This window comes from Molossus molossus, unplaced genomic scaffold, assembly GCF_014108415.1.
Source record: "Molossus molossus isolate mMolMol1 unplaced genomic scaffold, mMolMol1.p scaffold_m16_p_9, whole genome shotgun sequence".
NCBI classification, from domain to species: Eukaryota; Metazoa; Chordata; class Mammalia; order Chiroptera; family Molossidae; genus Molossus; species Molossus molossus.
The window spans coordinates 49,767,785-49,794,602 of NW_023425403.1; the positions used below are offsets into that span (position 1 = coordinate 49,767,785).

Consider the following 26,818-nt stretch of genomic DNA (forward strand, 5'->3'; position numbering starts at 1 on the left):
TCTTCTATTCCCCTATTCCCATTTTTCTCTCCACCTCTTTTCACTCACTTTTTTTTATCCTCACCCAGGGCATTTTTCCATTTTTTGTTCAGATAGAGTGGGAGGAAGAGGGAGAGAGAGAGAAAAATCAAAGTGAAAGGGACACATCAAGTGGCTGCCACTCGCACAACCAGGATCAGGAAAAACTGCAACCGAGGCAGGTGCCCTTAGCGGGAACCAAACCGGGTCTCTCTGGACCACAGGTCGCAGCTCTAACCACTGAGCAAAACCGGCCAGGGCTTTCATTCACTCTTAAAGAGGTCCTGTTCTGTGCAATCACTGACCTATGCAGGAATGCTGCACCGCATCCATTGCTTGGAACCTGTCCGTGCTGCCACCTCTGAGTAGCTGCCTATTGGAGCAAGGATTTATGGCTATCTCTTCCCCATTTGTTTCCTTATCCTGCTTCTAAGCAGATGTTTCTCCGAACTTCTTCCCGCCACCAACTCCGCCTCCATGAGCAAGTACTCTCTGGAGCACCAACTCTGCAACAGGGGTTGGCATGCTGCGGGCAGCGCGGTGATTAATTTCAAGATGTTTAAGGGAAATTGAGACAAAGCAACAAGCCAGGGGCAAGCGGGACTGCTCCACGGCGCCCCAACGAAGCTCTAGATCGGAATTTGGAATAAGAACGTAAGCGCCGGAAGCTCTCTCCCAGCTACTACCCAGCCGGCCAGCTGAAACCCTGGAAAGTGGATTTCCTCCACTCTCCCTCCCGGAAACTCTTAGGGGCGCTTGCGGCTGCTCTCACTGAGCATGTGCAGGCGGCGTTGCGCATGCTCCGTTGAGGTCCGGTTCGGTTTCTGTTGCGGGATCCGCGGTGTCTCCTAGCGTAACCGGAACTGTCCGTCGCGGGGCCGGCCTCCCTTAGGTTGGGCTGGCTTGTTGTCTGTGAGCCTCCCCGTTCCTCATTCCCTTTTCAACCGTTTGGCTCGTCTGCCCTTTTCCCGAAACAGCCGTCATGAGCGCGAGGCTGTCGGCGTCGTCTCCACCTCGGTGGCCGCGGTTGTTGCTGCTATGGCTGCTCCTGCTGGGGGCGGCCCCGGGCCCGCGTCGGAGCTCCGCTTTCTATTTGCCGGGCCTGGCACCGGTCAACTTCTGCGAAGAAGAAAAAAAGAGCGAAGAGTGCAAGGTGGGTGAGGCCTGGTGGACCTACGGGTGCACTGACGGAAGGGAAGCCTCCCTCTGCCAGGGAAGCTGGGATCCGAGGGGAAGGGGGCGTAGCAGTGGATGGGTCAACTGTCTCCTGAAGCGCTTGGGCTCGGCCCCGCTGTAGGTCGGAGGCCCTGGAATGGCCCTTGCACGGGGTTAGTTTCTGGAGGACTCTGGGCCTCAGGCTCGCCTCCCGTCTGGCGGGCCAAGTTGCACCCGCAACTGTATTCAGTTTTCCTGGAACATGGACTACGTACTTATGGCGCTCCCCTGGAGTTGGATGCGTGCATGTCAGCAGCCACCGTCCCACGAGTGCAAGTGTTCGCTCACAGCACTGGGTCACGCACTCCAAGCAGGCGATGACCAGGTCCTCCAGTAACTTTTTGTTTCGTTGCTTCCTATTTCATTCTACCTTACTGGAACTCTTGGTTGGTTGTGACAGCTTGTTCTTTCTAGGACTTTGATAATTTAACTTCACGATTAGCAGTTGGTTCCTTGTTTGTTGACTATAACACCCGGAACTGCATAAACTGCATTACTACAGAGTTGATGTAATGGTTGAAAGTTAATTTTTACCTTTTAAGTGTAAAAGCTTTTTAAATATACAAATATATATATATATGATCCCACTATTTAGTTTCGCTGAGATTGTTTTAAATACTTAAAAGGAGCAGAAGATGGGAAAAACTGGAGTTTTCTTCCTAGAGCAAGTCTTGAAAACGTGGATCTCTTAAGATCTTTCTTTACACTCAAGGTTTTCAGGTTAACTGCTAGCAAAAGAGACGGGTAAAAGTAAACTCCTTTTAGATTATTTGGCATAGGGCATAATGATATATATACATAACAATTATTCTAAGTCGGTAAAAACGTTTTGGGGTTGAGGATCTCTTTGAAACCATTAATAATTTTAACAATTCAAATAATTGTTTGGCAAACTTTTACAATCTATAAATAGGTTTATTTACTAAGTTTGATTTTTCTTTAAAAAGCTGGTGCTTATTACTGCCAGCTTCACTGTAGCTGTTAATATTGAGCTTATTTTAGGGCATTAAAGAAGCTATTAAATTTTTCATAGCATTTTACAGTTTCTATTTAAAAACTTGGATCTCTGAAAATGTCTAAGAATCTTCAAGGTTTAGTCAATAGTTAGCACTTGAAACTGTAGTTGTCATACTTTGTAGTGCAAGAAGCTTTCACTCTGGGTGTTCTGACTGGAAGAATATAGTGCTTCCAAGTGGAAGGGAAAGCTAGTCTCACAAGCACACTGGTTTTTCCACTAAATATTTTAGTAACCAGCCTTTAAAACCTAGTATGTGGTCTTTACATTTAAATTTAACAGCAATTGTATACTGTATTTCTAGTGCCTCAGAGACAGCATGTATCTGTCTTCTAGGAACCTCAAAGTATAGGACATACATTTATGAACAGATTATCGAAATCTGATATGGTATTGAAGATGTGTGTCCTAAGTGCCCTAAAACAGAAATGAAGAAACACCTGTGGATTGGAATCTTCAGAGAAAGCTACAGAGGAAGTGACATTTGAGAGGGACTTAAGAAAATGATTATGAGTGAAATTTACAGGTGGTCTGCCAGTTAGATGATTGTTGTTTTCTCAATAGATCCTTCTTTAAGTAGCTACTGTTTAGTTGACTTTTGGCTGATGTCAGAGAATCCTTTTGGATTTTTAATTTTCAAAGCTATAGGGATAAAACAGGCAAGGCACATTTTTCTGAAATGTTTGGATTTTATCTTTGTTGCCATCTGCTTTCACATCTTGGTTAATGGAAAGACTCTTTGACGAGAAGATGTACTTTTAGCAGTTTTTGTTTTTTTCCCTACCATTTGACTAACATGGTATAGGGAGTTTGAAGTGAACTTTAATATTTCTTCTTTTTGCATCTCAAAGAAGACAAACAGTAAACAGGGTATTAACAGTATTTTTTCTCTTATCTATCCCATATTTAAGGACAGTCTTATGTACACTATTCAGAAAAGCTGAAGGGACTTACTTTAAAAATTAGAAATGGGAGTTGTGAAATGGGTACAATTATTTCCAGAAGATGCTATTAGAGTAGGGAATCAGGAGTTGGATGAATTGGGCAGGTCATTGATAGTTTTCATCAGTTTTTTCATCTGTAACAGGGATAATCATATTTGCTTATTATATATTTCCCTTGAAAGATATTGTGCATTTCTTAGAAGATAAGTACAATATTTATCATCATGGGATATAAAATATTCATAAATATAGAGATAAAACAAGTACAGATATCTTCAGTATAAATGTAATTTATGTAGTCTTTTTAAAAGTTAATTTTAGAGAGGAAGAGAAAGAGAGAAACAATTTGTTGTTACATTTATTAATGCATTCATCGGTTGATTTTTGTATGTGTCGAACTTCCAACCCTGGCATATTGGTATGATGCTGTAACCAAATGAGCTACTGAGCCAGGGCTTATGTAGTATATAGTCTTTGTATGAACTGTGAAGTTCATGTCCTGCATTTAGTTCACTATATATCTATTGAGAGACAGTCAAAAGAATCCTGAGGACTTGGTCATTTTCTCCTCTCAAAATATATTATGTTCAGTTTAGTGGCAGAGAAACAGAAGTTCAGTGAACATGAAATTTTGTTTATATTGTTCTGACTTCTGATTTATAATCTTTATTGGCATTTATAAATGCTGTGGCTGTGTTCTGTGGCTTACATTTTTCTTTTAGCTTGCTATTGTTAACATGGACATATATTTGAATAGTGGACATTCTTACTGGTTTTTATTGAATGTATAATATTTCATTTTATTACTGTACTGTGGTTTACTTAACCATTTCTTGCTTGCAGGGCATTTAGATTGGTCCCAATTCTTCTTTATTGTAAATAGCTTTGCTAGAATGTAGTTAGCAAGAATTACTTTCATATTTCCCAAATATAAAATTTACTAGGTCAAAGGCAATTTTATAGCTCTATTTATTTATTTTATTATTTATTATTATTATTTTAGGTATATAGAGAGAAACAAACATTGATGTGAGAGAGACATATCTACCAGTTTCCTCTCACTCGATCCCAACCAGGTTCCGGGGATCAAACCTGCAACTCTTTGGTTCGTGGGCCATTGCTCTAACCGTTGAGTGAAACCAGCCAGGGCTATAACTCTATTTAATATTACCAGGGTTCTTTCAAGAAAAGGTAGCTTTGATTTACAGTGCCATTAGCTAAATGATTCCATGTCTCCACAATACTTTTAAATTTTTATTTATCAATTTAATAGCTGTATGATGGTACCTAAAACATTTTTAATTGAATTTTTGGGGTAATATTGGTTAATAAAATTATATAGGTTTCAGGTGTCCAATTATATAATTTATCAACTATATATTGTATTGTGTGTTCACCAACCCAAGTCAAGTTTCCTTTCATTACCATTTATCCCTCCTTTACCCTCTTCTACCTTCTCCTGCCCTCTTCCCTTCCCCTCTGGTAATCACCATGCTGTTGTCTATGTCTGTGAGTTTGTTTTGTTGTTGTTTTCTTAATCCCTTCACCTTTTTCACCCAGTCCTCAGCCCCCTTCTTCTCTGACCCTGTCAGTCTGTTCTCTCTGAGTCTGTTTCTGTTTTGTTTGTTTGTTAGTTTATTTTGTTCATTAGATTCCACATATGAGTGAAGTCATATGGTACTTGTCTTTCTCTGATTACTTTCATTGCTATTGAGGTTTCTCTGTCTTTTAATTGTTTTCTTTTATTTGCCTTGTTTTTAAACCAGAGTAATAAAGGATTGAACCATGGGTAAAATGTGCAGTTGTAATCTACTTTGTAAAAGTTTTAGCTATTTCAGTTAGCTGCCACATGTCGTTTAGCTTTAGATTGAGTCTTAAGTGTGCTGAGTGGCATTTTGATAGTTGAAGATTTGTGAGCAGTTAATTAATTGTGCTGCTTTTAACTTTCAAGTAATTATTGGCTTGTCAGCATAAATTCAGACCTAACAACTAAGCTCTCCAAACATCTGCCACTCTTGTACTATTTGATGTACAGGTCATGTTCCTAATGCCACAACCCTTTAATACAGTTCCTCATGTTGTGGTGACCCCCAACCATAAAATTATTTTTGTTGCTACTTCATAATTGTAATTTTGCTACTGTTATGTCTTAGATGACCCCTGTGAAAGGGTCGTTCGACCTCCAAAGGGGTCATGACCCACAGGTTCAGAACCGCTGTCTTAGACGGAAGATTAAGGTTTTCTTTTTTTTTTTTTTTATCCTCACCAGAGGATATTTTTCCATATTTTGTACAGATAGAGTGGGAGGGAGAGAGAGGAAGGAGAGAGAGAGAGAAACATCCACGTGAAGGGACACATCGAGTGGCTGCCACCCGCACAACCAACCAGGGCCGGGGACAAACTGCAACCGAAGTTCGTGCCCTTAGTGGGAACCGAACCCGGGTCTCTCCGGACCGCAGGCCGACGCTCTAACCGCTGAGCCAAACTGGCCAGGGCCGGAAGATTAAGGTTTTCTTTCCTGTCTAGTAAGGAGAAATGACCAAATATACTCATTGGTGGTTTTGTGTTTTTGTTTTTTAAATTCTCACTGAGGATATTCTTCCATTTATCTTCAGATAGTGTGGGAGGGAGAAAAAGAGAGAGAGAAACATCAATGTGAGAGAGACACATCAATTGGTTGCCTCCCGCACAACCCTGAGGGCCAGGGACAGAAACCCAACTGAAGTATGTGCTCTTGACTGGAATTGAACCCAAGACTCTTCAGTCTTTGAGCCGATGCTCTAACTGTTGAGCCAAACTGGCCAGGGCCTTGCTGGTGGTTTTTTAAAAAGGGACTGTTTAGCCTAGTTGGGTGGCTCAGTTGATTGGAGCATAGTTCCATACACCAAAACATTGCAAGTTTGATTCCTGGTCAGGGCACATACCTAGGTTTTGGGTTCAATTCCCGGTCTGGGTGTATACAGGAGGCAACCAATGTTTCCCTCTCACGTCTATGTTTTTCCCTCCCTCCCTCCCTCTTGCTTCCTTTTTCTCCCTCTCTCCCTGCCCTTCTCTCTAAAATCAATAAAAACATCCTTGGGTAAGGATTTAAAAAAAAAGAAAAATTTAAATGAATTAGTAACTTTTTGAAAAAAAGGAAACTTAATCAGAAGCATACTTTTAAACTTCCTTTCTGGGTAGTTATTTTTAGAAGCGTTTAAGAGATAGTATATTTTATTTGGGAGCAGTTGCCTATAAATATGTAATTAGCCTAATTTAAGAAAACAGATCTAAATGTTCTAAACAGACACAAGTATGACTGTATATCTGTCTGTTTTAATTTAATGATAGAATTAGTTTGAAGATTTTGAAATATCTAAAAAAAATGTAACTTACATTAAATAATTGACACATTTAATTGTATGTAATTGACATATCAATATAATATCAATATAGTTTACATATATGTTGATCGATTGATATTTAGTTTCATGTTCACATAGTTTTCTCTGAAATATTAGCATTGATTCTTAGTTTCTGGAAACTAATCAGTATGTAGGGGTTAGTGATTTTTTTCAAATATAAAATCTGGCATTGGTAAGAATGACTCTTGACTATGATAAATTCACATTGCAGCTATTGTTCTTCCTTCTGGTGAAAAAGACATGAAGCTGAGTTAGAAAGTTTGCTTTCAGAAATAAAAATTTTGAATAAAATGATTTAATACTGTGATTGTTCATTATGGTGGATCTGAGAGCTAGAATTAGAAAGCAGGCAAGGTCAATATAGACAAAATAATGTCCTGCTGCCCTGGCCAATGTGGGTCAGTTGGTTGGAGCATTGTCCTATGCACTGAAGGGTTATGGGTTTGATCCATGGTCATGGCATGTATGGGAAGCAGCCAGGGATGTTTCTCTCTTACATCAGTGTTTTTCTCCCTCTCCCTCTCCTTTCCTCTCTAGAATCAATGAAAAACATAATCTCGGGTAAGGATTAAAAAATAATAATTGTAATAATAATGTTCTGCTGCCTTTGGCTCTCCATAAAGGGAAGTCCTCTAAAGGTGTACTTGAACTCCTGAAACAAAACCACAGAATTGTGCTCCACACCCCACACCCTCAACATACTCACACAGACACAAATAAGTTCTAGAGACTGGTCTGTGCTGTTAGCCTGAGAACCCAGTTCCTGTTCCTCTTTAAAATTTTATATCAGTGTCCTCTCAGTAAGTGTAGTTAATTGTAGCCACTTTAAGTGTGTTCTACAAGATGATTCTCTTATTGCCATTAAAATTAACTAAGTACGTATTCATGAAAGGCTTTGGAGGAAATTAGTGAATTTTTTTCCCTTTGCTCTTGTTAGTCTCAATTTTCAAAACTATTTATTGCCCTTTGCTTATAATAATAATGCTCAAGATGACACTTATATTAACCTGTCATACACAATTGTAACACAAATGTTGTCTTTATCATTATTAATGATAATTATATCATTAATCCTCAGAAAGATTCTGAGATATATATATATATTTTTTTAATCCTCACTGGAGGACATTTTTCCACTTTTTTGTTTAGATAGAGTGGGAAAGAGAGAGGGGAAGAGAGAGAGAGAGAGAAACATCGACATGAAAGGGACACATCGAGTGGCTGCCACCCGCACGACCAACTAGGGCCGAGGACAAACCGCAACCGAGGTACGTGCCCTTAGCGGGAACCGAACCCAGGTCTCTCTGGACCGCAGGCCAACGCTCTAACCACTGAACCAAACCGGCCAGGGCCTGAGATTTTTTTGATGGGGAAACTGAAGCTGTTTCCCTCCCAAAAATACATAGTAACCCTCTCAAAAATACATAGCCAGTACAATATTCAAATGATGTATTACAGAATAGTAACACCTGAAACCTATATAATTTTATTAACCATTGTCACACCAATAAATTCAGTAAAAAAGAACAAAATCAACATGAGACAGATTTTTTTTTTTAAAAGAAGAATATAGCCCAGTCAGTGTGGCTCAGTGGATTGAGCGTCATCCCATGGACTTGGAGGTCCTTTTTGGATTCCCAGTAGGGACACATGCTCAGGTTGCAGGCTTGATCCCCAGTAGGGGCCATGCAGGAGGCAGCTGATCGTTGTTTCTCACATTGATGTTTCTATGCCTCCCTTTCTCTCTCTCTAAAAAATCAATAAAAACATTTAATAATAATAATAATAAAAAATAAAGAATACATAGCTGGTAAATAGTGAAGCCAAGGTGCAAACCCAGGAGTGTCTGAATCTGAAGTCTGGGCTCTTTACCATGTTGGGGATGCTGCTGTATCTTCCACCTGAGCACTCTCAACTTCTCTCTTACTCTGGAGATACCTGGCTGTTTATAATCCTGGACTTCCACAATTAATACAGTTATCAACAAAAGGCTTTTTACCTATGTAGTCTTTAAGTTGTCAGATTTTATATTTCTTTGGTCTAAAACTGAATTTTATTTTTCAGTGGGGTTGGGAGAGGAAGAACTTTGGTATCTAGTAGATCAACGTCTGGGCATTGCTGGTCAGATAACTCAGAGCTCATGAATACCCATTTGTGTTCCACCATTTTTATTGTCTTAAGATTTCCCTTTTTCAGAATTTTGGCACTATAAATACTTTTTCAGTATTTAACAGTAGGAGCTTTTATAGTTTTTCTTTTTTGTGGCTCTGCCTTGGTATTTCAAATCCTCCTGTCACTTGGCACTTGCTTTGATCCTTGTACAAAGTCAAATTTCTTCACTGAGATTTCTTTCTAGCTTGAAAACCAGGTGTAGGTATGGGGTGGGACAGATGTGATGACAGTCAGGTAAGACGTAATAAAAGCAGAAACAAGGAACAAGGTAATAACTCAGGGATGTTTTGAAAGTAGGATTGTGAAGTAACTAAGTAACCCTTAAGGCTCTTTCGAGTTATGTCAGTAATATTTTAGAGTTAGCCCTCTGTGTTGAAGGCAAATTTCCAGAAGGAGATGTACTTAATTAACTTTTGGATGAGGAGTAAAGAAGTTTAGAGAAAAATTACCTTGAAATTAATAAAATATTGCCCTCTTATAGCACATTGCTATTTTAATGATAAGATTAAATCCCATAGAGATTCATTGTGTCCCCCAAGAACGTATAGCTTTGTCGCTTTTTCTTTTTTTTTTTTTCAATCCTCACCTGAGGATATTTTTTCATTTATTTTTAGGCAGAGTGGGAGTGGGGGGAAAGAGAGAGACACATTGATTGGTTGTCTCCCACACGACCCTGACCAGGGCCAGGGACCAAACCTGGTATGTGCCGTTAACCGAAATTGAACCTTCGATTCCTTTGGTCCTCTGGCCATTGCTCTAACTGCTGAGCCAAACCGGCCAGAGCTGTCACTTTTTCTTTTACTTTTTGAAAGTAAGTAAATTCTGGATTGTAAATTCTTTGAAGGCAACATTTGATGTATTTTGTATTATGTCACTCACAATGTCTAGTACAGGACATTGTGAGTATTAAATAAATCTGCAACATTTGATATATTTTGTATTATGTCACTCACAATGTCTAGTACAGGACATTGTGAGTATTAAATAAATCTGTTGATTGAATGAATTTCTTTTGGTTTCTCAGAATTTGTTGTTGTTAGTGTTCTTTAGTTTTCACATACATTACAAATTCTACAGTTTCCCCATAGTTGGTATTTCTTTTGAAGTAATCTTTCCTAATTCTTGAACATTTTTCCACCCTGAAGTTGACTCTTTCATCTTATTTCTTACTGCTTTGATTTGACTCCGTCGTTTGATAATAAGATTAAAAGTTTGCTCTCAACTTTAAAGCCTTTTTTTTTTAACTCTTGTGACAATTTTCAAAATTCAAAAAGTTGTAAGGAATAGTATAGTGATCACCTGTATATTCACCTAGGCCCCTAGAGCCAACAATTGTTTATATTTTTCTCTATTTTATCTGTGTGTGTGTGTGTGTGTGTATGTATTTTTAATTCTCACCCAAGGATATATTTTATTTTTTATTGATTGGGAGAGAGAGAAAGAAACATTGATGTGCAAGGGAAACATTGATCAGTTGCCTCTGGTACATGCCCCAATTGGAAATTGAACCCACAACCTTTTTGCCCTTCATCTAAACCATGTAAACTCATTAGTCTTATTTCCTTTCTCCTTTCTCACAATTTTTAACATTTCCTCTAGTGCCATATTACAAGGATCACATTCTTATAATTTGAAATGTTCTTATTTCACTATAAGGATCAGTATTTAAAACAGAGTATTATAAATGTAGCATATTTACAAGTGTTGTAAATTACTCTGTCTTATGTTAAAAGTATTACCACTTTTACTTTACATTTCTTAGCATGTTTTAATTGAGATAATTCTTAAATCTTCAGATTTTTATGATTTAAAAAATAATGAATGAAGGTGCTACAGAAAGAACCAAGATGAACTGAATATCCAAGGTGTGTTCTGATTAGTTCCTTGAACAGCAGAAAAAGGTCCATAATTTAGCGGTGATACCTGTGATACACACTGACTTTCCCATAAAAGTCGGTGTGAAAAAGTATCAGAAGAGATAAGAAGGAAGAAAAGTGGAGAGCTGAGAGCAGCAGAAATTAAAAGTGATGATAGCAACAGTTGGGTTTACTTTTTTTGGCGGCAGAAGTTTAGTTTTTGAACTTATTTCTTTATCTTAAAATAGTGCAAGTAATCCCTAGTTCAAAAGATTATAATGAGAATTGTGTTTGATAATTATTTTCCCCTTCTCGAGACTTATAGCAATGAAGAGAGTAATGACTAGGCATAAACAGTGGATCAAAAAGCATACTGTCTTAGTGTCCTTTAATGGAAGGAGAAGAAGGAAGACCTCTCACAGAAGTCCTCAAGATTATCCTAATACTAAAAAGTATTCAGATTCAGGAATATCCAATTTCTCTAAAATAATAGGTAATAATAGCTATGCTTACTTAGTCATTTAAATTATAGTTATTGTGTACCAACTGTGGACCAGCTGTGTTGTTTTCTATTTTATTATTACCTTATTCATTCTTCACATTAAAAAATATCACTTGCTTAAGAGCTCATATTTACTGTTTTTTAAATCCTCACCTGAGGATATTTTTTCCATTTATTTTCAGACAGTGGGAGGGAGGGCGGGAAGGAGGCGGGGGGAGAGGGAGAGGGAGAGAGAGAGAGAGAGAGAGAAAAACATCGATACGAAAGGGACATATCAACTGGTTGCTTCCCGCACAACCGCACAACCATGACCAGGACCGGGGACTAAATCACAACCGAGGTACGTGCCCTTGACCAGAATCGAACCCATGAATCTTTGGTCTGCGGGCTGACTCTCTAACCGCCGAACCAAACTGGTCAGAGCAAGAGCTCATATCTATTAAGAGCAGACTTAGGATTTGAGATGAACCCAGCAGTCTGATAGGATGCTGCCTCCCAACTGAAGTCGTGTTTCCTATTTATGTGCTGCGTGCTAAAATTAATTTTGTTTTTAGGTGAAAGGTTTGTGAGAATTGCTTTTTGGATTTTGCTATTTTGGAATTTTTTTTGGACAGCCCTTGATGGCTTGTAGACATCCTTATAAATCACAAAGCAAGGCTAAAACGTATGCTTGCTAGGTGACATTAACGCCTTTGTTATTAGGAGTCGAATTTGAAGCTATTTCACTGGATCAGGAAAAGTTGACAGATAAGGTAAATTTAATGGGGGTTTGATATTAGATAAAATACCAAGAAGATGGCTAAAAAACTAATAACGTGCAAATAAGAAAATAGGGAAAGGGAGTATGAGTCTTTGGGCTACAAAGTAAAATGGAGTATGATAATAATCAGTTAAAATGATACTAAGTTATATAAACAAAACACTAGCGTGGTTTCTGGGAGAGAAATTTTCCTGACTTACAGAGTTATTCAGAGACTTGTAGTAGGCTGGCCAGTGAGTTTCATTTCTGAAGTTTTGACAAGATTATTTTTTAAATTTATTTTTTTATCCTCACCCGAGGACATTTTCCCATTTTTTTGTTCAGATAGAGTGGGAGAGAGAGAGGAAGAGGGAGAGAAACATTGACGTGAAAGGGACACATTGAGTGGCTGCCACCCGCATGACCCAACCAGGGCCAGGGACAAACTGCAACCAAGGTACACGCCCTTAGCGGGAACTGAATCCAGGTCTCTCAGGACCACAGGCCGACGCTCTTACTGCTGAGCCAAACCGGCCAGGGCAAGATTTTTTTTTTAAAGGTTCAATTGGAATTTAAAGTGGTATGGATTAATTTAAGGGCAGACTAGAGTAGAGAATAAATCCATGGGGAAAACAGACTTCCAGGACAGGTGCTTGAGGCTAATTTGGATCATAAATTGAGTGTAGAATGAATGTGAAATGTTTCATAGCATTAAATTCTGTATATAGCACAAAGTAAAGCCCAGGGAATATATTCCCAGAAGTGCTCTTAAAGTTATATGGGAGAGCAAAAATTGGTAAGTTATTTGGTCATGGACAAGGTAAGAAAGGATGTTTGAAGAAAAACAACAATTATATTTTGAGATGATGTGCTCTAAGCTATTAGTTATAGAATATAGGAGAGAAATAAAGAGTGTCATTGAAGAATTATGCTTTTGGCCAGAAAGGCTAATGAAAAGTAACAATGTCATTCTATACATATATGAAACTTTAATGTCTAACTCTTGAATTTTGCATGTAATTATCAATGACATACTTTTTAAAGAAGGGTATGAGATGATCAGCAAATCATCAAACAAGTGCTGGTGAGGGTGTGTACTCTAGTACACTGCTGGTGGGAATGCAGACTGGTGCAGCCACTATGGAAAACACTATGGTCTAACCTCAAAAAATTAAAAATTGAACTGCCATTTGACCTGGTGATCCCACTTCTAGGAATGTACCCTAAGAAGCCTGAAACACCAATCAGAAAGAATATATGTACCCCTGTGTTCATAGCAGCACTATTTACAATAGCTAAGATCTGGAAACAGCCCAAGTGTCCATCAGTAGACAAGTGGATAAAAAAGCTGTGGTACAGCCCTGGCCAGTTTGGCTCAGTGGTTAGAGCGTCGGCCTGCAGTCCAGAGAGACCTGGGTTTGGTTCCTGCTAAGGGCATGTACCTTGGTTGCAGTTTGTGCCCGGCCCTGGTTGGTCGTGGGGGTGGCAGCCACTCGATGTGTCCTTTTCCCATCAATGTTTCTCTCTCTCTTCCTCTCTCTCTCCCCCACTCTATCTGAATTAAAAAATGGAGAAATGTCCTCGGGTGAGGATAAAAAAAAAAGCTGTGATGCATATACACAATGGAGCACTATGCAGCTATAAGAAAGAAAGATCTTTTACCTTTGAGACGACATGGAGGTACCTGGAAAATAATATCCTAAGCGAAACAAGCCAAGCAGAGAAAGACAAATATCACATGATCTCATTTCTGGAATATAATGAACTAAACAAACTAATGAACAAAAGAGACCCAGAGACATAGAAGTAGGGTACAAACTGACAATCCTAGGAAGAGGGGATTAGTGGGGAGGGAAGAGATAAACCACAGAACTTAAATGCATGTATGCATAACTGATGGACATAGACAACAAAGCTGGGGGCATGTTAAGGAGGCATGGGGAAGAGGGTGTCAGTGGGGGAAAAAGGAGAAACATCTGTAACTAAAATACATTAATAAAAATAAATAGATAAATAAAAACATTAAGTAAAATAAAAGGCATAAAAGATTGGAAAAGGGGAAAAAAAGGGTAGGGCAGGGTCCCGAGAAAAGCAATAGGCATGATCAAGGAGGTAGATGATTCAAAATATTAAGACCTTTCCATTTTGAAAGATTAAGATTAAGAGGAGATCTGAGAGGAGTCAGAAAATAAGGTTTTCTCTCTTAATCTTATAATCCTATAGCCAGAAGAGGTACAGTACCGTGAAACTTCAGAGAGGACATCATATGCTAAGCAAAATTTCTTGCCTTATCCATTGGGTAGAAATGGAAGAAACTTTTGCCTTAAATTTATATGCCCTTTAAATGGTGTCCTTAAAATTTTCACATAGCATGAGGTCTTTGAACCTGGTGCCCTGTTTTAAATTCTGTAAGATGTGAATTTATTTATTTATTTATTTTTTGGTACGTGTCCCTAGTGGGAACCGAACCCAGGACTCTGGTCCACAGGCCAATGCTCCAACCGCTGAGCCAAACTGGCCAGGGCTAAGATGTGAATTTACAGAACATTGAAATGTACCTAGAAAACCAAGGTCAAGGACGGACTAGGAGTGCAATCCAGCTTGCTGCCTGTTTTTGTAGGGTCCTTCAACTAAGAAAAAAATTTCAGTGCCCATAAATAGAGTTTTGCTGAGCAGTAACCAGTCTTACGAATAGGTACTGTTTATGGCTGCTTTCCCACTGCAATAGCATATCCTGTGAGTCCTGCAAAGTCTGACCTATTTACTCCCTGGCTCTTTTAGAAAAAGTTGGCCAACCCCTAGGATAGACTAACAACATTAGATTATTTTTCCAGGTAAAGAAAAGATTGTAGTGATTAAATTGCTAAGTGTATGAAGATGTACAAAGCAACATTTTATACTTTTCTGTTACTATAGTAATACAGTAGCCTTTAGCCTCCGGTGACTATTTTAATGTGATTAAAATTAAAATTTAATTCAGCCACTTTAACCACATTTTAGCGTTGTGTAATCTAGTGACTACTGTATTTGATAATGTAAAGAATATTTTCTTAAAGTTCTATTAGACATTGCTGCATAATATTAGATATTTACATAATGCCAGTGGCTGTTCTTGAATCTTCTCAAAAAACAGTTGAAGCAGGGATTAGCATTACCTCCATTCTACAAGTGAGAAAACTGAGGCACAGGGAAGTAAAGAAACTTGCCCAGATCACACAGCTAGTAAATGTCAGAGTCAGGATTTAAACCCAGGCAGCCTAGCTCAAAGTTCCTGTTATTACTCACTTTGTACTGAACAAAGTTGAGAATAAGGAATATGCTTATTGTAACACAAGGGATTTAGCTTATGTGGTAAAAATGTGGTTCTCCAGATTTTGAAATTCAAAACATGGAAATTTATGTGAAATTATAATAGCTATATTTCTTTCTAGAAAGAAATCTAGAGATGTGAACTGGATTAACTTATTAGGGACCTTTCAATCTTCATTAAAGTATATTGAATGAGAGCATTTGGATTCCGATATATCTTCATAACAGTGAAAATTATAATTAGTGGACATTATTTTGTCAGAGTAAGCTGTCAACTGCCTTCACAGCATTTAATCTGTTTGTGTATTCAGGCTTGTTGTAATGCTTATCTTTTTAGCTAAATGACCAGTGATATAGTCTTAAATATTTTATGCAAAGAGACACATTTTCTTTGTGTGTTTGAGATAGTGTTGCCATTGAGTTGTCATTTTCATTTTGTAGAAGATTAGGGATTGCATATGATACTATTTTCAGTACTATATATAAAGGCTAGTGTTTTGTCTTCCATCTTATAACATGAATATTGAATGAGCATTTTAGTGGATAAGCAGTGTAGTTTAGGCATTCCCGATTCTGAATATCATAAGATTTATTTGGTTTTATTTATTTGTGAAGTATTTTGTAAGTGTTAACTTATCAATACCCCGTATGAGGTAAATATTGTTATACCCATTTTGCATATACAAGGAAACTGAGGCACCCATGAGGAAGTAGATTATTAAATAACTTGACCAAAGTCAGATAAGTTGAAATTTGAACCCAGACAAACTGGCCCCAGAATCTGTACTCTTGCCTATTTTGTTTTGCTGCTTTTCCCATGGCAGTTTGTTTCAGATCAAACATCTTGTCTTGCTTGGGGATCTTAACAAGTATAGAGGGCTGCTGGCAGCACTAGTGAATGTGATGAAAATGACAAATGTGGCTTTATACTATTCCAGGGAGCTTCATGATCATAGTCTCCACAGGCAGCCATAGTGGGCTAACTCTAAAAATAACTTGTCCCAAGTAAACAGCTCCTTGTTTTTGGTTATACAAATTACTTACTGGCTTCTTCAACTAAAGAATTCTGTCATGAATACCAGTGAGCCCCTACAGAGAGAGTAGGTATGCATATATTTTGAGTTCTGTGGAAAAAAAAACCTGAAAAAGCCCAGCTGGTGTGGCTCACTGGTTGAGCGTCGACCCATGCACCAACAGGTCGCCAGTTCGATTCCTGGTCAGGGCACATCCCCAAGTTGTGCGCCAAATCCCCAGTGGGGGACATGCAGGAGGCAGCCAGTTGATGTTGTCTCTCATAGATATCTCTATCTCTCTTTCTCCCTCTCCTTCCCTCCCTTTCTAAAATCAATAAAGAAAAAAATATATATATATATATATTTTTAATCCTCACCTGAGGACATTTTTGCATTTATCTTCAGATAGAGCAGGAGGGAGGGAGGAAGAGAGAGAGAGAAACATCGATGTGAGAGAGACATATCAACTAGTTGCCACTCACACAACCCCAACTGGGGCTGGGGACGATCTGCAACTGAGGTATGTGCCCTTAGTGGGAACCGAACCCGGGACTCTCTGCTCCATAGGCCGACACTCTGACTGCTGAGTCAAACCAGCCAGGGCAATGAAAAAATACTTTTAAAAAATAACCTGAAAATAACACCTTGAAGAAATACAGGGAGCTTCAATATGAAGATGTAGCTTTAAACTAGCCTGTATTTCCTAGGAACCTCATACAGCTTTTCTTTCCCTCCCACATTGTTGAACTTAATTTTGTCTTGTAAATTTCTTTGCTGTTATTACCATGTAGTTCAGCATTCTCAAATTGATCAAAGCAGCCCTCCAAAGTTAGCCTATGTTGTCATTGTCCATCTCCTGTTTAAGAGTACACAAGTGCATGGGATTCTATTTCTAGTATAGTTGATCTAGAAACTTCTTACCTACTTGGAAGCATGTCTTGATTGCAATGAAAATGTTTTAAAAAATTATTTATGCTGCAGAATGAAATACTGAGTTTGAAAAACCAGGTTTTTAAAATAAATGATGTACATGATTTGTTAAAATATTTAATTTTAAAGAAAATATTGGAGACATTTGCATCTCTGAGAATTATCTTGGTATAATTTAAATGCATGTAAATCCCACTTAGTTAATGGTTTTATTAGAGATTTGTTTGAAGTGGGTTCGATATAAAATTTCACATTTCACACGTCAAATTATTTTAAAATTCTAAGCATGACTTAAGTTTTGATCTTCAGTTGTTTATATTCTAATTCTGTGTTTCCTTATTTTCAGGCTGAAATACAGCTATTCGTGAACAGGCTTGACTCAGTGGAATCTGTTCTTCCTTATGAATATACAGCGTACGTTTTCAGCTTGGTTTTTATATAAAATTTTGTGACTCATCAGAATTTTTTGCATTTAGAACTTTATTTTCTCCACAGTTATGAATTAATTTACATGCTTTTTAAAATTTACAGGGCCTGTAAACATTTTAAAATGGGAAGACTTTATTATTAAAATGTAAAATGTGATCTTTTTATGTCACTTTGCAATACAACAGAAGCACCAGCTAAAACAGTGGATTTTCTACTGACTGGACAAAAAGCCATTTTGTTTTCTTTAAATTTTTCATGGTTTTTTTTTGTTGTTGTTGTTGTTCATCCTCACCAGAGGACATTTTTCCATTGATTTTTAGATAGAGTAGAAGGGAGGAAGGGAAGGAGAGAGAGAGAGAAACATTGACGTGAGACACATTGATTGGTTGCCTCGAGCACGACCCCGACCAGGGCTGACGATCAAACCTACATCCCAGGTACCTGCCCTTGACTGGCATCGAACCCAAGACCCTTCAGTCTGCAGGCCAATGCTCTAACCACTGAGAAAACCAGTCAGGGCTTCTTTAAATTTTTTATCCTCACCTGAGGACATTTTTCCAATTTTTGTTCAGATAGAGTGGGAGGGAGAGAAAGGAAGAGAGAGAGAGAGAAACATCAGCGTGAAAGGGACACATCGAATGGTTGCCACCCGCACAACCAACCAGGGCTGGGGACAAACTGCAACCAAGTTACACGCCCTTAGCGGGAACCAAACCCGGGTCTCTCTGGACCACAGGTCAATGCTCTAACCGCTGAGCCAAACCGGCCAGGGCTTCTTTAAATTTTTTAATAATAAAAACCCACACACCTTTTTAAACAAAATCTCTGTGCCACGCAGTCAGTCCCCAGAAATAATTATTGTAATGTCTGCTCCTCTACATTTTTCTCTCCATATTCTAATTTACATAACCACATTTATACATTTTAAACAAAATAGATTCATACACTTATATTTGATTTGCACCTTGGTTTTCTTACTGTATCTGTTGTGGGCATCTTTTCACAGTAATACACAACTACCTCAGTCTTTTTAGTAGCTGTTTTATTCCTTTGTAGAGGTTGTATATAGTCCATGCATAATTTGTTTCACTAATTCTCTATTTCTGAACATTTGGTTACTTTTATATTTTTATATTATAAAAATGCTGCATAATATCTTTTATTCATTTGACCACTCTATATCCTTAGGTGTAAAACATCGTTCTTTTTTTTTGTAAAACATAGTACTTAAATTTTAATTGGCTTCTAAATTTCTCTGGTCTCTTAAGAGTTTTAGGGAAAAATACATGTTTACTGTAGGAAAAAAGCACACACAAAAAAGTAAGACTATCCTGTAAGAATTCATATGCTTAAATATGTATGAGAAGAGAGTACAAAATTCATGAATAGTTGAACCATCATTTATATGTATATTTTTTAATTTTTTATTTATTGATTGATTTTAGAGAGAGAGAAAGGGAGAGGGAGAGATAGAAACATCGATGAGAGAGAACATCGATTGGCCGCCTCCTGCTTGCCCCTCACTGGGGGTTTGGCCTACAACCTGGGCATGTGCACTGACTGGGAATCCAACTGGCAACCTCTTGGTGCATAGGTCGATGCTCAACCACTGAGCCACACCGGCTGGGCTATAATTATATTAAATTATTGGAGATTTGAATGTTTTTTTCTAGTTTTTGTTTGTTTTATTATTTAAAGTTTATATAACTCAACCTTCCTAATGCCATGACCCTTTAATACAGTTCCTCATGTTGTGGTGAGCCCCCAACCATAAAATTATTTTTGTTGCTATTTCATAACTGTAATTTTGCTACTGCTATGTCATAGGTGACCCCTGTGAAAGGGTCGTTCAACCCCCCCAAAGGGGTCGCAACCCACAGGTTGAGAACCACTATAAACAAACATCTCTCCTTAAATCTTTGTGGATACTCTTGAGAAAACTCAATGGATCTCTTATATCCAATAGATAGAGAATCTTCATTTAGGGCCTTCCCAGTCCCAGTTTTTTGTCACCTGAGATTCATCATCTTCCTCTTAGGAATCGAACTAATCTGTAGCCATCACTTTGTTGGTCTCAAGTACTCCATGTCATTCCAGTGTGAACACAGAAATGTCTCTTAGTTTTTTAATAGCAAAGCTAAAAGTAGTCTGTAATGTTTAAACAAACCTTTATTAAAATGTGGTTAGTAATACAAAGGAATTACAACACAAGGAGAAGTTTACAACTGATTGGTGATGACCTTTCTACCACTCTATTCCCAGAGGGTCTGCCTAGACTGGCGGTTCTCAACCTGGAGGTCGCTACTCTTTTGGGGGTCCAACGACCCTTTCACAGGGGTCGCCTAAGACCATCGGAAAACACATATTTCTGATGGCCATTTATAACAGTAGCAAAATTACAGTTATGAAGTATCAACAAAAATAATTTTATGGTTGGAGGGGCACCACAACACGAGGTACTGTATTAAAGTCTGGTGGCATTAGGAAGGTTGAGAACCACTGGACTAGACATTCTTATATTGGGATGTGTTGGCCGGTATATCACGATGAGGCAGAAACCCAGGGAAAATTGACACATCTTCCTGAAATGTCATTATTAAGTAAAGTTTTGGATTAGAAAGTTATAACAAAAGGAGATAAGTTATGTAAAATTCACTTGAAGAATAAGGATGCAAATCATTTTATCATTGGAATAAACAAAAATAAATTATAATGTGTCAGTTTTAAAAATTCTATAATTTACATCTCATTATGATTATTATTTAGAAATCAAAGCATTCTGAGGTATAATTTTCAGATTTTTTGTTTTGTTTTGTTTTGGTGTGATGTGGTACATAGAACTTGGAGTAAAAATTTCTCACTCATCTATTGGAGGTACTGTAATGATCAGTACCTAATCTTTATTTTATTGTTTTCTTTTATATTTAAAAACTTAAATATTCTTTTCCCCAGGTTTGATTTTTGCCAATCATCTGAAGGAAAACGTCCATCTGAAAATCTTGGCCAAGTATTATTCGGAGAAAGAATTGAACCTTCACCATATAAGGTTTGTATTTTGTGTTAAATGTTACTTAATTGCAGTTATTTTTTTTCCTTATAGAAAATCCTGAAATAACTTGGCTCTCATAGCTAAAGAGGAATTAATTTCTCTTTTGCATCCAGGAATAGTTTCTTAAAGTTACAGTTTAAAAGGATCTCTCCCCTTCTCACGATATGTCATGGATAAGTGTCTTAACATACACTCTTACAACCAGTGTTATAAATGATAAGGTGGTAGCCTAAAGGACAGTGCTCAGTCCCCCAACCTCACCTTATAGAGGGATCTGGAACCCAGCCATTAGTCATGAAAACTTTTCCCAGCTGCTCCACATCTCCTTCCCTCTTTGTTTGCAGTGTCCATAGACTTTATTAGCAAATACAGCACTACTCTGACTCCTTCATTGGGTTTTTGGGGAGCTTAACCTTTCTATTTGACCATTAAAAGTATATTTGGAACATCTTTGATATATTTTTAGGACATCAGTTAAACCAATATAAGCACAGTAAGATATTCTCTTCAATATATGTACATCATCACCAAAAATTATTCTACCTTTAAATCTAGTATCTTTTAAACTTATTATCCTTCTGTATTGCACAGGCCCCTGTTCATTTTTCATCTGTTCCCCTGCTGCACAAAGAATAATGGTCTCTCTCTTTTAGAAAAATTAACATAGTTTATAATAATAATGTATTACCATATAAGAATGTAAAATCAAAACTAAGTCTCTCCCCTCCCAGCTTCACATCAGTTTTTTAGGTTCTTGTTTACTTATCTTTTGGTCTTAAAAAATGATGGAAAGGGGAAAGAACATTAGTTACACCTTCAGTGACCTTGGGTGACAGCAGGAGTCTATAGTAATAAACAGCTCTTAAAAGCAGTGAACAAGACCCTGGCCAGTTTCGCTCAGCGGTTAAAGCGTCAGCCCGCGGACCAGAGAGTCCCAGGTTCTGTTCCTACTAAGGGCAAATATGTGTTTGGGTGAGGATAAAAAAAAAATTAAAGCAGTAAACAAGGAAGACCAGAAAAATATTCAAAACTTTGGAGAAGTTTTGTCCCTTTGGGGCAGACTTTTTTTTTTTTGCCTGAATTACTTTCTTGGTAGGATTCCACTCAGGGTACCTTTATTATGTGTAAAGACCATGCCTTGCTTGTGAAAAAGACCCTTCTTTTAGGCCTAGTGCTTTTTCGATTTAATTTTGTTCTAGAAGTTGAGGTAAAATAGAACAGAAGAAGTATTTTTAAATGGAGAAAGATGTGTACCTAACATTTTCCATGGGTTTCCTAGAATTTTTTAGGATCAATATTTGTACTAAAACAAATTCTTTAAACCCTATTTTTAAAGAGATAGAGCAGGCATTTCTTAAGATCAAGGCATAGGTAAACAGAAATATGGGGCCAGGAGATCAGATTTTTTTTCAAGCGAGCCATAAATGTATTGACTTATATTTTTCAGTATTGATTTCAGTATTGATTCTTTTGTTGCCAGAGGTATAAAAGGGCCAGATGCCTCTGACATTCATGGGCAGGAGGTTCCTGTGACAGCTTTAGAAAATGAATTGTCTAAGACTTGCACAGGAGAATGGTGGTTTTTATTGCTGTGGAATTACATTTCTGGGGTTGTAAAGTCCTATGTCCCTCAGTCCAGTTCTGAAAGAGGGGCAGCCATGGGTTTAGCAAGGCCAAAAATAAAGCCAAAGTAAGAGTATCTGTTCCATGGTATAGCTATGTCTAGATTAGGATTAGTCCAGGTTCAGTCCATTAGTCCATTGTATGGATCAACATGGCTGTGGGCCACGTGGGGAAATGCAGGGCGTAGGAGCCCCCACAGCAGTCTAGCATGGGCAGCCAAGAGGGAGAGAGTTTGAGAAAGGGCAGAGCACCTTTGTCTAAGAGATTAAATATTTAGGTTTGTTGCACTTGCAGTGGCTATGCCTATTTTGGGCACTGACTCGCTCCTAGGTGTGATGGACAGGTAGGCAACTCCTAGAACAGGTAGGCACCTCCCACATCATTCAGACCTTATAGGGCATGAGTCTAAACTGCCATTGTCCAGCCCCTTCCCCCACACGAGGAATAGGCCTAAAATATTAAATAATCTAATTTTACTCCTTTCCTGTTAAATAATAACCAGTTTATTGCATCCGGTAACACTTTGTCCTTTATTTTATTTTATTTATTTATTTCTTTTATCCTCACTGGAGGACATTTTTCCATTTTTTGTTCAGATAGAGTGGGAGGGAGAGAGAGAGAGAAACATCGACGTGAAAGGGACACATCGAGTGGCCGCCACCCACACAACCAACCAGGGCCGGGGACAAGCTGCAGCCGAGGTACGTGCCCTTAGCGGGAACCGAACCCGAGTCTCTCTGGACCGCAGGCTGACACTCTAACCGCTGAGCCAAACCGGCCAGGGCTTGTCCTTTATTTTAAAAGAATTTCAATTTATTTCAGATCTACAGTAAAGGCAATGATAACCAGCAACAGAACAAAACCCAAAATCTGGTTTGCCACCTTTCTTTTTTCTTTGTCCTCACCTGAGGACAGTTTTGCATTTATCTTCAGATAGAGCAGGAGAGAGAGAGGAGGGAAGAGAGAGAGAGAAACATCAATGTGAGAGAGACACATCACAGGTTGCCACTCACATGACCCCAACCGGGGTTGGGGACAAACTGAGATACATACCCCTTGCGGGAATCGAACCCGGGACTCTGGTCCGCAGGCCGATGCTCTAACCACTGAGCCAAACCGGCCAGGGCTGCTTTGCCACCTTTTATCTATGATTTTAGTGGAGGTCAGAAAAACAACTGTAAGACATTGTGTGTGTTATGTGAAGCTGGAACTACATTTCATAGAGATCATAAACTCTCAAGTCTCACCACTCATACTCACTCATTCACTAGTTAATCATCTGTTGAATGCCTCTCATGTTCCAGGCACTGTGGTAGACGTGGAATGAACAAGACAAAAATCTCTGCCCTGGTGGATCTTATATTCTGATGGTGAGAAGGAGGAAACAAAATATTACTAAAATATATAGTAATATCTAGTGTATTATTTGCTCATGTAAGAGCTATTGAATATAAATCAAGGAAGGTGGTTGGAGAATTTGTCATTTTAAACTTCCCAGAGAAAGTCTCACTAAGAAGATGACATTTGAGCAAAAGACCTGAAGCAAGTATAAGGGAGTGAGCCATGTGAATATCTGAGGGGAAGACATTCTAGGTAAAGAGAGCAGCAAATGCCAGTGTCCCAAGATGTGAGCTTGCCTGGTGTATTCAAGGTATAGGAAAGAGTTGGTGCAACTTGACCAGGTGAGCAAGATAGAGAATAATAGGAAATGACAGCAAAAAAGCAATAGGACCTCATTATATAGTGACTAGTAGGCCACTGTAAAGACTTTGACTCTACATCTAAATGAGATGGTTAGGCCCTGGCCGGTTTGGCTCAGCGGTTAGAGCGTCCGCCTGTGGTCCGGAGAGACCCGGGTTCGGTTCCCGCTAAGGGCATGTACCTTGGTTGCAGTTTGTCCCCGGCCCTGGTTGGTCGTGAGGGTGGCAGCCACTCGATGTGTCCCTTTCACATCGATGTTTCCCTCTCTCTCTCTTCCTCTCTCTCCCTCCCACTCTGTCTGTACAAAAAATGGAAAAATGTCCTCAGATGAGGATTAAAAAAAAATAATAATAAAATAAATGAGATGGTTAGCATTGGAGAGTTTTGAGTCAGCTTAGATTTAACAGGATTACTTGGGATGTTGTGTTGAGAATGGACCATGGGAAAGAAGAAGCTAGGAGACCCCTTAGGAGGCTCTTGGAATCATTAAGATATGTCTGAACTGATAATGGCTTAGACCATGGAGGTAGAGGGTTAGGGGTTGTGAAGTGGTCAGAATCTCAGAACAATGTATTTTGAAGGTTAGGCCACTAGAATTTGCTGAAGGATGGGATGTGGGGTGTGGAGTTTCTGTTTTCTAAGATGGAAAAGTCTGTAGAAAGAGCAGGTTTGAGGGGAATGGGGAAGAGTTAGTTTTGGACATGGTAAGTGTGAAGTGTATATAAAGCATCAAGTAGGAATGCTGACAGTTGAATATGTGTCTGGAATTTGGGGGAGGAGTTCAGTCTAGTATGTATATTTGAGAATCATCATTGTATAGATGGTATTTAAAACCAGGAATTGATGAGATCCCTAAGGGAATGGGTATAGGTAGAGAAGAGAAGTATTCCAAGGACTGAGCCTTAGGACACCGTGTTGATGGATCAGGATGATGAGGAGTCAGTGAGGAGACTATCTCTTAGGATTGTTGGGAGGATTACATAAGGTAATAAATAAGTGTTTATTATTATGATTAATTTCATCTTTAGGTTTGCTATTTTCCTTCACAATTGAACACAGTTAATTTGCCTAAACCCAGTGAGCATTGGATTGAGGTGTTAAATTTGCCACTTTTCATGTAAACTTATGTCTATTTCTGCTTAATTTAAGTATGTCACTTATCTCTCTGATTCCTTAATATGTATACTGTTGTTTTGTTTGTTTGTTTTCCACTAATCCTCACATGATGATATTTTTTCCATTGATTTTTAGAGAGAATGAAAGGGAAGGAGGGAGGGGGAGAGAGAGAGAAACATTGGTGTGAGAGAGGCATATTGATTGGTTGCCTTCAGCATAAGCCCCCCAGGTACGTGCCCTTGACTAGGAATTGAACCCATGACCCTTCCATGCATGGGCCAATGCTCTAACCACTGAACAACACCTGCCAAGGCTGTATACTGTTGTTTTTAAATTTCCACCCTTTAAAAAGGAACCTATAAGCCCAGCTGGTGTAGCTCAGTGGTTGAGGGTTGACCCATGCACTCAGAGGTTATGGTTTGATTCCTGGTCAGGGCGCATATGCCCAGGTTGTGGGCCAAATCCCCAGTGGGGGGCATGCAGGAGGCGGCCAATCAGTGTTCTCTCTCATTGATGTTTCTATCTCTCTCTTCCTCTTTCTCTAAAATCAATAAAGAAAAAAAAATTTTTTTTAAAGGAACCTATAAGGTTTATATAAGGTTAAAAATATTAAATAATTGCACAAATATTGCTGTACTTAGAGAAGTAGCAATGCCTCCAGAGAGAAACTCTTTGCTGATAGGTGGCAGTGGGCCACACTTTGAAACTTTCATTTGTCAGCAGATGCACAAAAACTGGTTTAGGGATTTTAATAAATGATTTACAAAAGGATGGACTACTTAGAAGTGAAACATATGCAGGTGTTCGTTTTTTGTTTTTTACCCCCTGTAATGAAGTTCATATTTATTAAAAGGTATACAATTAGGGACTATATATAGTTAGTAAATTATAGCCTTTAGACTATGAGGAAATATATATTTTTAAACTAAGACATAAATGGGTCTTGATAAAATAAACCTACATTATATAATATGTTGTGAATATCATTATTTTTACACACATGAGGTAAATCCTAGACTCCAAAATTAGAGGAATCTTTAGTTTTTAAACCTTGGTTTAAAAAATTATCAATTTTTGTTTCAACTTTACTATTTGTTTCAGTTTTATTATTAAATAAGATCCTGAAAATTGACAAATTATTTCAAATGTGAGTAAAAAAATCATGTCAACCCTGATTTTGCACATCTAAATTTGACTTGTATCATCACAGTCCATGTTATTCACTGCTGAATCTCTGTTACCTAGCTGTAGGGGGCACTTAACAAATATCCACCAAATGAATATAGGGACATAAACACTTGTCTGTTTATTACTAAAAAGCCTTCAAATCCATAATTATGAGACTGATGTTCCATTTTGTTCTACATGTAGTTTTTTTTTCTTTTCTTTCTAGGACTTGTTTACATTTAGAACATAGGTTGATTGAAATGATCAAAATAAAAATTAAAATGGTTACTTATGAAAAGAAAATTTGATGGTAAATTTTTATTTTTTATTTTTTTATTTTTATCCTCGCCCGAGGACATTTTTCCATTTTTTGTTCAGATAGAGTAGAAGGGGGGGAGAGAGAGAGAGAGAGAGAGAGAGAGAGAGAGAAACATCGATGTGAAAGGAACACATCGAGTGGTTGCCACCCACATGACCCATCCAGGGCCGGGGACAAACTGCAACCGAGCTATGTGCCTCTAGCGGGAACCAAACCCGGGTGTCTCTGGTTCGCAGGCCAACGCTCAACTGCTGAGCCAAACTGGCCAGGGCGTAGATTTTTATTTTTTATTGAATT

At 38.4% G+C, this 26,818-nt stretch overlaps 1 protein-coding gene across 1 annotated transcript in view; it reads left to right on the forward strand.

Moving 5' to 3' along the window:
- The first annotated feature begins 777 nt into the window (after nt 1–777).
- Nucleotides 778–26,818, forward strand: part of TM9SF2 (transmembrane 9 superfamily member 2) — a 68,166-nt gene continuing 42,125 nt past the window's right edge. The window contains exons 1-3 of the mRNA XM_036249895.1: nt 778–1,171; nt 17,464–17,531; nt 20,499–20,592. Of these exons, the coding sequence (XP_036105788.1) occupies nt 1,001–1,171; nt 17,464–17,531; nt 20,499–20,592 (333 nt within the window). The 5' untranslated portion in view covers nt 778–1,000. The remainder of the gene's footprint in view (nt 1,172–17,463; nt 17,532–20,498; nt 20,593–26,818) is intronic.